The 12,500-nt window shown below is 43.5% G+C and overlaps 1 protein-coding gene across 1 annotated transcript in view; it reads left to right on the plus strand.

Annotated features, from left to right (window-relative positions):
• ptprt (protein tyrosine phosphatase receptor type T) overlaps positions 1-12,500 on the plus strand; it is a 288,666-nt gene that overhangs the window by 133,627 nt on the left and 142,539 nt on the right. Inside the window, exon 11 of the mRNA XM_070844851.1 lies at positions 5,742-5,851. Within this exon, the coding sequence (XP_070700952.1) occupies positions 5,742-5,851 (110 nt within the window). The remainder of the gene's footprint in view (positions 1-5,741; positions 5,852-12,500) is intronic.

Genomic DNA, 12,500 nt, shown 5'->3' on the forward strand with positions numbered 1-12,500 from the left:
CCATAGTCTTCTCCTCCCTGAGCTCTGCAGGCACACGGCACACAGAGTGCCTTTAAATAGCAAAGACACAGACTGATGACCTAAATAATGTTCAGTACTGTGCTTCTGGATTCACAGACGGCACACGGCGCTTATCTCCTCTCACATTTCTATAGATCTGTTACTCAGTGAACAGGGGATGTTCACTTTCATACAGCTTTGCCTGAGAAGTGACTCCTGTGACTGCTGTCGGCACGTCAAACCGACACCACAGCTCCTCCAGGCCGTCGGGCCTCAGTCCATCCAGACCAGCGTTGGAACACCATGATGGTTAACTGACTTAACCTGAGCACAGCTGGTTTCCAGGTGAACCAGCACAATGAGTGGCTTCCAGAGGATTCATGATGCTTTTAAACGCCTCAGTAGAAATCTGTTTGACTCATTTCTACATTAGTTTATGTTATAATTACATAAAAGGACTTTTTACTGTCGAACGTTAACCTGTTGGTGCTGATGGCTCGATCCACGTCGTGTCTATCTGTCAGTCCACCAGCAGATATTGAATATTGTAATATGGTATTATAATATTTGGCACGGTTAGTCGCCGTCAAAAAGGCAATTCATCAAAGTGTATTAATTTAATATGTCCGAGTAAAAAATCATCTTTCATCCTTCAGAAACGAAACAAAGCCGTGTTTCATGGAAGCATGGTGTTTGTGTCATGTGAAATATGACAGAATGATTTGTAACGTGTCTTAAACGTGTTTTTCTCTCACATATACAATCTGCTGTGTGGAGAAAAAGATCCCTTTTCATATCAAACACCTGCAAACTCTCCTGCTCTGCTTTCAAAAACTAGGAAATACAGTCTGGTCTCAAGTCAGAGCAGCTAATGCAGCTCTGTCCTCTAATCCTGATCCTGATCAGTCCTAATCCAGTCCAGCCCGCTCACTGTTCATGAAAACGTGTTCACTTGTTCTCGGGGAGGATGAAGCTCTCCTGTGATGGTATCTTTAACGTGATGAATGTCTGCAGCCCCTCCACTCTGGAAGAAACAACAGGGGTGGTGTTTTTAAGGGGTTCAAATGAACCAATGATCCAAGGAGGAAGACACAGGTTTCATGCTCTCACTTCCAGGATTAATGTGTTCATTTTAACTGAAACTTGACTTAACTTATGTCACTTAATACTTCATGAAACATATTAATGTGCTAGTTTTAACCCACACCGTCATCTTTTCCTAAACCAAGTGGTTTTAGTTCCTAAATCTCACCACACGATCACTTGATGTCAGGTGATGTTGTGCTGATTGTTTCTTTTGGTTCTCCAGAAAACGGAGTCAGTAAAGTTACTTTGAAGTTCAGATTTACAACCTTCAGCACTTGTGGAGAAATATAGTCTAGAACGTAGATGCAGACCAGCAGTGTGAGATCAGGGTTTTGAATATATTTGTTTTTTAGTTTGAAAATGGGTGTAAAAAAGCCATTTTCAGTGTCCCGTGTCAGTTTGGAGCACTAATATCACTGTGGTCATGACAAGTTCAAGACTTCATTGAAACACTGAACAACATTTGGAAGAAGAAGTAAACAAAAAAAGAGTTTTAGCTAGAAGCCAAATGTAAAATGATGTCTGTCACAATCTGCAGCACTTAATTAAAAAACACCGTCCAATCACTGAAACACAGTTTATCATTTATTCAGTTGTTTATTGGAGCGTTCAGGGTCCACAGGATCATGAGTTCAATAAGTTTTAATGCCCAGCAATTAAACACCTCCATACACAGAGAGGTAGAAATACTAATACTAATACTACTAATACTACTACTAATACTACTACTAATAATAACACATCAAAAGTAGAAATGAAATAACTAAATAAATGAACACATGTGAAGAAGATAAACTTTTTCCTCAGTCTGTTAGTTCAACAAGGTTTAACTCTTCACACAGAACAAACTTGGGCTCAAAGTGCTGCAGAATATTCACCTCTACCTTGATTACACGTCGTACAAATAATCCCCAACATCACTAATAAGCATCAGCTTTTAATGAGCTTTTCCTCACAACTAGCTGCTGTGAAGCTCTAAACAGGAACAAAGAATAAATGTCAAAATTTCCATATAAACAAGCAGGTCTGTTGTTACCGTGAGGAAAACATGAGCAGGAGCCAAAGCAACGAGAGCCAGGCAGGAAACACACAGATTCATTTCATGCCAGTAAAGACAATTTGGATTTAACTAAGGATTGCAAAAGAGAGAGAAAGGGGGGGTTAAGAGATAGAAAAATAGGAATAGATAGAGAGAGAGAGAGAGAGAGAGAGAGAGAGAGAGAGAGGCTTAATAAAGCAGGCCATTCATTACACAGCATGATAGAAGTTAATCAAGTTATGATTAATGTGTTACAGCTGCTGTTATCTTTTCAATGAAGCCTGTTTTCTTGTGTCTCTGCCCCGAGGTGCGCACACACACACACACACACACACACACACACACACACACACACACACACACACACACACACACACACACACACACACACACACACACACAGGTACGGTGTGTGAGTCATGGCGCTCACAGTCTCATACAGACGTCAGAGTAAACACTGAATCACAGAAGACTCTCCAGCCAGATACCCAGGTAGAAACAGTGCTTCATAAAAGATGAGTGCGCACTCTCTCTCTCACACACACACACACACACACACACACACACACACACACACACACACACACAGTGAGTGATAAGGTGTTCCATAAAACTGGCAGTGTCTAATTGCATTTCTTTGTTAGGGTAATTTGATATGCTCCACAGGCTGGGCCCTTAATCAACACCTTAGAATTACTAATCAAAATATTCCTCTGTCAGACTTCTCTGACAGTCTGTTAGAGTGTGTGTGTGTGTGTGTGTGTGTGTGTGTGTGTGTGGAGATTTTGACCCTCGGATGTTTTCTATAATCCTTATTTCATGTGTGTAATTCAGTCATCCTGACATCACCACAGCAATTTCAGTGTTTCATGTTTGATTTCCACGGGACCTTGTCCACAGGCCACAATACCTCTGGACCAATCTGGACAACCTTTCACCCGTCAGACCAATGAAACGTGTTGTAGCAGTGAGACAAACAGTCTGATCAACACAATCCTTGTTCTTCTTTTAGGGAACATCTACCTTCCAGGTCCTTTAATACTGATGTGGTTGGCGGCAGCCATCTTGGTTGTTGGTATCGTATCAAACCCGCGCTACTGGAAAAGTTTGTCAAATACGACTGGAGAACACGTAGAAAGCCTAAAACACCTGCTGAGGCTGCAGAGCATCCTGCATTCATTTCACTTTAAAGATGAAGGTTAATAAACTAACTCATCTGAGAGCCAAGAGCTGATTTCTGTGGAGTGTCCTGGGAAACTCCAGGACGTCCGGTGCTCAGTGGTCATTTAGGATGAACAGATTTAGTAATAAATAGTAATAAGTGGACAAATAAAAAGCCAAACCTCCTTCAGGTCCGTGAAGTTCGAACAAAATAAACCTTTTATACACAAAAATAGATTTGATGGTTTAGATAAGTCTAATGAGACCAGATCTTTAAAGGGGGGGGGGGGGGGGGGGGGGGGGAAGATAATTTGTAAGTAACAGTACAAAAAATATAAGAAGAAGAAAGATGATGGCCCCCGATTGTCAAGTGTAAAAGGAAACATCCATCTCTTCTGTAAGATTCAATGTGTGGCTGTAAACGTTCACACAAAGAGCAGTTAAAGCTTCCTGTCCACCATCGTTACACTACCGTCAGAGCCTGGAGGTCAGAGGTCACACTGTAGTCCTGCCAGTGACACACACTTTAACACAGTGCAGTCAGTCGTCCCCCCCCCGGCTCTGTCTGTCTCCTCCTTAACATTTAGAACAGTTCACACCCCTCAGTGTTTACGTGTGCACAAGTGCCTCAGTGCACCGACACCACTGTGTTCATGGGTTAGTGCTCAGTGCACCATAAGAGGAGACAAACCTTTATCGATCCTCAGCAGGGAAATCTGGTGGCTCACAGTGTCTGACTGTCTGACACCTCCTCTCTGTCTCTGTGCCTTTATAAAGACGTGTGAAAGCCTGTCACACACACACACACACACACACACACTCTGCGTGTTGTTACCAGGTAGATTTTACTATAATAAGTGTCTGTGTACAGTGGTGGTGCCACACTGTATACTGACCCCACAGGCAGCTCTGATGTGCCGAGTGCTGTGTCTGCTCTCAGGGCCCCTGAATGAGTCTCTAACCACACAGATCTAATAATGGTGACAGTGAAGGCATCACCATAAAGATGAACAGGAAGTTAATCTGTTAGTGGTCAGTTGATTCAAGCCAAACAACTTCTGAAATACGATATAAGATGTGGTGTCTGAAATGAAAACTTGAAGCTGACACTGGAATCTCAAAGTCATGGATTTAATGTGAGGTGCAGCGTGTGTGATTAAAGGGCCAGTACAACAGAAAACAGACACCTGGAGATCACCTCGACATCAGGTGAACGTTTTCCCCTGACACCAGACAGTTGGTCCATTGACATTGAATTAGTAATTGACTTTGTAAGCTAATAGACTTTTAGTTTGAAGTAGTCCATCCAGATGAGTTTCCTCCCAGCGGTGAGTCACAGAATGTGCCCGGAGCCAACGAAACCACTGTGGCTGGTGTCATTTTGTCTCAGCAGTTGTTTCATTATTCACCGTCGACAGGGCTGCTTCCACATTTATCTCTACCAGGCAACATTACAGCTCATCTGCCTCCTGTTCGTTTCAGGATGAGATGCTGTAATTTCAGAAATTACAGCTCAGCTGCACAATGTTACAGCAGCACCCAAAAGTCAGAGCTCAGAGCTAAACTTACCTCAGCGTGGCTGTAAAGCACAGAGAAGCTGATTATGAACTCGGCACAAGCTCTGATGAGTTTCCCTCGCTGCGTTCATCAGGATATCACATTTAGAACAAAGTAATAACAGACAACAGTTTCCTGTACCTGAACCAGCGATGAACACTGAAACAGCTTCACTGAAACTTGGACATTTGAATATCCCGTTGTCGTGGACCCAGAAGTCCAGGTTTAAAGCTCAAAACAGGGTTTATATCCCCTGAAAAGATTCAACAGACACAGTGATGGAGGGAAAGTGGAATAACAGAATCATCATCAAGACATGAGAGCTGATCAGTCCCATAAACACACACACACACACACATATATCTGTATAAATATACTGTATATAAGAGACCTGAGCCGTTGTGATCATCAGGGACACCACGTCGTACTAAATCATAGTGAATGTCCTTCATGATGACAGTTTTCTGGAACAAGCAGCAGGTCTCGTCGTGCCTCACAGGGAAGAAGCCCAGAATTAGATTACAGCTAACTCAGTATTTCTGTTCAGATATTAGAAACTTTTTCTTACACCAAACAACAGACTTTATGAAAGACTGAACGGAAACCCAATAAGCCCAGTCTCTGCAGCCCTGCACTCCTCTGGTGCTCCCTCCAACATGCTTCCTTCTGTGTGTAGTTTGACATAGTCGCTGCTTTATTAGTATCAGAGATGATCTTTTTCTACATTTTAAAACCTTTATGATGACGTTTGTCTTTGTATCTTTTTATGTGTAATTCTAATATTTTTCACATTTCATCGTCAGTCTACTCTTCACATTGAGATGCACTGAGCGTTTTAATCTCTCTGTAGTCACTGTGTTCATGGTTCGGTCCTGACTGTGACTGTCTGTCTCTGCAGTGCCTGGCTCGGTGCCGATGGAGTCTCTGCAGAATACGCCCTATGAAGAGAAGATCTTCATGCAGTGGAAAGCTCCCAACGAGACCAACGGGGTCATCACGCTGTACGAGGTGAGTGAGTCTCTGTGAACATACGATGTTCCCTTTGTGACTGTGCTTTTGAAGCTGCAGTGGTGTTTTCATATCGGATGACATTTTATTGATAGATGAGTGTAAAAAGTGATCTTTAAAAATGAACAGAATGCACCTAGATAAGCTTCTCAATATCACTTATCCTTGTTAATATCACAGCACGTTACAGTTTCTGGACTCTATTTCAAACCTTCATTACTCCTGCTGATCTCGGAGCTGATTGGTTGTCCACTCGAGCGTTCACTGCATTTAATATTCCTACATTAAGCTAAAGTTTGAACAGACTTATTGATGAATACTTTGATGGTCTTCAGCTCGTAGTGCGGCAAAGTTTCCTGCCAAACACACAAAACATAGAGCGGCTTTCTTCAGACTGGCTGAAAGCACTGGGTTGGGACAGGAAGAGGAGCAGAGGGGGGAACGTTTGGTCCCAGGTTCCCATGTCCCACATCTCTCAGGTCACCTTGGATGGCCTCCAGCAGCTTTCTGCTTTAGAGGAGAGGAGAGGAGGAGAGGAGAGGAGAGGAGAGGAGAGGAGAGGAGAGGAGGATGGAGAGAGAGGAGAGGAGAGGAGAGGAGAGGAGAGGAGAGGAGAGGAGAGGAGAGGAGAGGAGAGGAGAGGAGAGGAGGATGGAGAGAGAGGAGAGGAGAGAGAGGAGAGGAGAGGAGAGGAGAGGAGAGGAGGATGGAGAGAGAGAGAGAAAGGAGTAGATGGAAAGAAAAAGAGTCACTGTATTTTCACAAGGGGCATTTTGATTCAAATGTAATGTTACAACAAGACATGATACAGATAGTGAAACAAATGAAGGGTGAAAGAAAAACTGCAAACAACTTTCTCAAGAATACTCAGAGCTGAGATCAGAGCTGAGACCAGAACTAACTCTGTTGTTTCCAAGTTGGATCCCAGAACACTGAAAGTATTCAGGTGTGATGGAGGTACGTGACACCTGTCGCTCCGTGGCCACAGGCATTAATTGGCCTCTGGGAGGTCTTTCCATGTGACTCGCACCCCCATGTTGGTGGTCTCCAGACCGGGGCTGAGGTCGGGATGCTGTGCAGGATATTCAGGTCTCATCCAAAATGTTCTCAGTCCAACAGAGTTTCTATTTGAAACCATCATTTTTCAGTGTTGTCGTGGCAAAATATCAATCCGGTGTCATTTGTCTGATGTGTAATCATTCTAATTGTGCATGGTAGCAGCTTGGCTGGGCAGCACTAGAGTGCAACAAGCTCCAGAGTTATTATAGCTTCGTGCTGTCATTAGCTTTTAGTTTTTAATGTTTGTTTCCAGTTCAGTTTAGTTTCAGCGAGTTTCCAGAGTGGAATTTACTGGTTTCAGTTGAGTTTATCTTGTTTAAAATGTTTAGTCATTCTTAGTTTTCAAAGACAGGATGTTAGTGTAAAACTGTGAAAGCTGAGGTTTTTAATCTAACACGTCAGTGGCAGCTTGTGTCGGTATGAAATGTGAGCTGTGTGCAGGACTCGACCGAGCTCTCATGTGAGACTAGATCTGAGCAGCAAATCAAAAGGGAGTGTAGATTCTGTGGAAGGAGAAAGAGAAAAGTGGGGCTCGGAAATGAAGTGAAAGTGGAAGAGAGACGTCTCCCTTGACAGCCCTTGAGACAATGTTTGGGAGTGAGTGAGATGAGGTGAGGTGAGCGAGACGTGGGTGTACACTGTGTGTGTGTGTGTGTGTGTGTGTGTGTGTGTGTGTGGACAGAGACGGTTTATTCAGTTGAAGTTGAGTTGAGCCCTCCATCTAATGAATTATTGACCTGTTCTCTGTCTCCTGTCTGCCTCTTATATCACTGCATCAAGGAGCTGCCTCACACCAGGACCTGGCAGGGCTATTAGTGTGTGTGTGTGTGTGTGTGTGTGTGTGTGAATGACAGAGCATAAAACATGTACACGTACATCTAATGATGGCAAATCCAAAGATGGAAAAACATTTCCTGGTTTCAGTTCCTCACACGTGATCGGTTTGAATGATCTGACTGTGTTTTTAATCACGTCGGGCTTTGGACTGTTGGACTGTTGGTTGGACACGACGAGCGTAGTGAAGGAGTCACTGTGGGCTCATGGTGACGTCAGTGGACTGATGGAGAAAATTAGCAGCAGATGAATCCAGAATGAAAAGAATCATCAGCTGCTCAGTGATGAGGATCAATAGTCTCTGATCTCTGGTGCTGATCATCCACTGGTGCAACAGTCACAGACACACATTCACTTTAACTACAGCTTCCTGATTCTAGGAAGAGACCTTCACAGCAGCATTTCTCCTGTGTGGAACTTGTACTTGTACTGCAGCAGAGGATCAGAGCTCCGCTGGATCCTTTGCTGTCTGCAGATCACTGACTGGTACATGTGGAGGCATGTGAGACGCTGTTTTCTTTTCCAAATGATGTGAACAAATGACTGTGTGTGTAATCTCTCTCTGCGAGCTAATCAGATGACTGTCAAGCACACTTCTTTGCTCAACCTATTTCAGACATTTGAAATGGGGGTTTTACGACTTGAAATAGAATATATTTTCTACTTTTGCTCCCTGCTTTCGTCTCATCTTACAACCTCACACGAGCTCTTCTTATTTTGGCAGAATCTTCCTGCAGGATAATTGCCTCTATTTTCTCCCGAGCTCTTTCTACCTCCTAACATCAATCTCCACTTCGTTCTCTTTTCTCTGCACAGTACAAAGACCACTCTGTACCATTTCTAAGACCTCCATTAGACCTCGACCCAGAGCTTGAAAAACACTCCCCGCAGTCTATAAACCTCTTGGGATGCTCATCAGTTTCCCCTTGTTTAGTGTTGGTTTCATTAATATGAATCTGAGCTCCGTGCCCTCTCTGCCCGGCGGAGGCGGTCAGACTCAGCATCATCTGTTAAACATATCAGAGCCTCAACACAATGCACCGCTATTAGAGATAATTACTATAATTGCAGCTATTGACAGGATTAAAGGCATCATCTGCAACATCTAAAGAGGCTCTTGTTGTGTCCCATCCTGCTCTGTTGTCTCTTGTGTTTTCTTTTTTCACCCGTCTGTTTCCCTTGCTTTAGAGGATGGAAATCAGATGAATGACACCTAGGATAATGAAAGGGAGAGAACTGTGAGGAGAGATAAGGAGAATGAAAAGAACGGAGAGAGAACTGGGGGAGGAGATAAAATATATTGCGGGAACAAGTGGGAACTTGTCTGGAAGAAAGAGTATTAATCATATGACACGAGCACATGGATTAATTCAGTGTGCAAATATGATCACTTCATCTCTTGCATCCATTACTGTAATTGCAGTTAATTACAGGATTAAAGGAAACATCTGGGTGAGATCTGAAGGGACAAAGCCTCCCCCTGCTCACTGCCTCCTGTCCTATTCATCTGAGGAAGGATAAATGGCGTCTGGGTGGAAGTGAGCTGGGGAGAAGAGAGGAAACATAGACGATCATTTGTTCATCTGTTCACAAACACAAACACAAACACAACGTTGGGACCTGTTTTGATTATTACCTCGCTGCAGTGGGCTGTGACTGTGTGCTCTTCTGACCAACATTTTAATTCCAAATTTCCCTTTTTAAAGAACAGCTCCAGTGATTTTTAACCAGGGCCTTATTTGTACGTACTCTGGTGTCTAAATATCTGGTAGGAACAGACAGGAACCAGACACACTCTCTTGAAAGCCACCAGACTCCATTGATAAAACCAGTAAGTTAAGGGTTAGTTTGGACCTTAGTTAGTTTGTGGTTAAACAAAAAGGATCCTATTCTTTGGCAAAAGAACAGTAACACATAACAAAAGGTCATTTCAAAATAAAATATGTAAAGAAATACAGAAGTTGTCCCTTTAGGAACAAAGTGCCAGGCCACATGTGCTCAGTAAGCACCAGGAACTTTTGGAGATGAGGAGACACAGTAACACCAGATTAGTCCAATTTAATGCAAGGTTTTACTTTGATCTCCTTAAACTGGCATGGCACATTTAATTGGCACTTAATCTAATCAGGTTGTCATTCTTAGCTGACGTTTAGCCCCAGTCAGACTAGTCCTTCCTAAATGAGTCCACCCCACCCTCCACTTTGGGTGGTCACTGCCTATCAGGTGGAGAATTTGTTATATTTGAACCCTCTAATCCAAAATAATGAATGTGTTTGATGAATTAGGGATGAAGTGGACAAAGTGGTCCGTCTCCAGTCTTTCCTGTCCTGAGTAGATTAGACCTGATTTGATGCAGGATTTTAACTCTGATCTTCTTAAATCTTCATGCTGCAGCTTAATTGGTGTTCAAGGATTTAGCTGAATTGACAATATTGGGTTTAAAAATCTGCTATTTGTGCTGTCGGTGTTTCAAACAGACACAGCTGTCTGGTATGAAGGTCTGAACTTGTAATGTCGAGCAGTTTCCTATAGTGAACACTCCCCAGCTGTTTAATAAACCGCTCTGGACGTGTGACTGACGGCTTCACCTGGAGTTGGTTTAGGTGAGTCGACATTTTCTCCCACGTTAGCCTCACCTGCTCCCCCGTGACCCCCAGATAACACACAGATATTGGCAGTTAGCGAAGTGAGAGCAGACACTCAAACACACAGATCGTGACCTTGTCAATCCTCTCTTTGATTGCCTCGTCAGACCATCCAGGCGTTCCGGGTCCTCTCTGCTCGCTGGCTTTCCTCCCTGCTGATGTTCCTCCTGAACCCCTGCTAGCTGAACAGATGCTGCTGCTAACATCGATTAGAATAAAGCAGTGAAGCAAATCATGAGATCACAGCTTTGTTGATTTGGTTTGACCAACCAAAAAGTCGATGGTTTTCTTGGTTCATGCTTCCGTGTAATCTGGAGGAACAGCTAGTGATGCTTTGTTTAGGAGTCTGAAGATCTGAGTTAGTTCCTGTGAAGACAGGGAGCTCAGAGTTACAGTAAGCTGTTGTGTCATCGTGGTGGTGTGAGCTTCTCTGTGGAGGCCAGGAGCCACACGGTGCTTCATTGTTATCGACACACATCATACCAGCCGGCTCAGCTTCTCCAAGGAGGCCTGAACACACATACTTTGGTAGATTTTGGGAGGGAAGTAACTTTGGATTTGGACTTAGCTGTGCAGACATGACGCTAGATGAAGCTGAATTTAGAAGTGTGTGGATGGTAAAATGACTAAAATGTCTCTCTCCGACCTTCGCTGAGCAGTTTCAGTGTCACAAATGTAATCAAACACTCATGTGAGTCATCTTTAGAAGGCTCTGATAAACGATGATTAACGAATGAATGATAAAAGTCATCATTTCACTACGAGGACTTGAAGTCCCAGAATCCTCCAGCTACAGGATCGGGGGGGGGGGTATAAGAAAGTTTAGCTGACAGAACTTTGAGCTGTTTAATCCAACACAGTGGAGCGAGAGGCTACTAGTCCAGTATGTAGTTATTCTGGTCTGGACTTGTGTGTGAATAACTTTACTCTCCAGTTCCTCTCTCCTAAAGTTGGACCTTTAATCAATCACAAAAATCAATACTGGCAACCAGTCTAGCATTTATTTCGCTCACTTTGTTCCAAGCTGTTGATTTCTGTGGAAAGTGCACACATATAGTCGTTACATTCTCTTCCCTTATTGCTGCTTTCTGAACAAAGGAATGATTGATTCTCATTAGGAGAGCAGCAGTCACCTGAGGTGATCCTGCTATCGATCCTGTTTACTGTTGACTGAGCGATAGCAGCCGCTCAGCTCGCCAGGTGGAAAACAACAAGTTAAAGACGCCTCGAAAGTCCAACAGGGCGTGCAACGACTCCCAGATGGGCGTCATGCAAACTGAAGAGTCTTGGTAAGACGCTGGGATAGCCTCTAAGTGTAGAAAATGGTTTTCATTGGTTCATTATTGTGGGTGGACGAAGGAATACATCTGCCACAAAGAAGCCAGCTCCTCTGACGGGCACTCTGGCTGACACATGGAAGCAGGCTGATAAATCACAGACAGTTTCATTATGTCCGCTATGGGGCTGGGAAGGAAAAAGCTTTAGTCCAGAAATGGAGAGAGGAGTCTGAGCCCACCCTATTTATTACACTTGGAGGAGTTGAGATTTAATTTCAACAAGAAGCTAATCATTTGTTCTTTCTTCTGATATTAAAGACAACATTGACCAGTGATCTCAATATTCACCAAGCAGCCTCATTCTGCACAAATGTTTCATTTATCTTTGCTTCTATTCCTCTCTATTCCTAATGCTGTCTTTGTTTGTCGGCGCTCCGTGCGCCTCAGAACAGGAGGCCTGTAACCCTTTAACTGCTGTTTTAACTGTCTGACTGGCAGTTAGCGTCCCCCATCAGAGGGAGAGACACTAATCTCTGTTTGCCTGCTGATTTGTCACTGAACAATCTGTTAGATATCATTAGAATTGTTATGACACTGAATCTGTGCTGTTATGATGGAAGCAGTGTCGCTCTTGGTCTGAAGTCAGCGTATAGTTACTCACAACAGCTTCATGGACCCAGTGTGAACAACAAGCTGTCCAAGCTACTGAGCGTCTGACCCTGTTAGCAAGACTACTGAGGATAGTAAAGACTGAAACACTGAAGTAAAGTAGCCGTAAAAGACAGTTAGTCTCACTGGAGACATTATTATTGTTATTATTATCATCATCATCAT

The sequence above is a fragment of the Pempheris klunzingeri genome, chromosome 2, assembly GCF_042242105.1.
Source record: "Pempheris klunzingeri isolate RE-2024b chromosome 2, fPemKlu1.hap1, whole genome shotgun sequence".
NCBI classification, from domain to species: Eukaryota; Metazoa; Chordata; class Actinopteri; order Acropomatiformes; family Pempheridae; genus Pempheris; species Pempheris klunzingeri.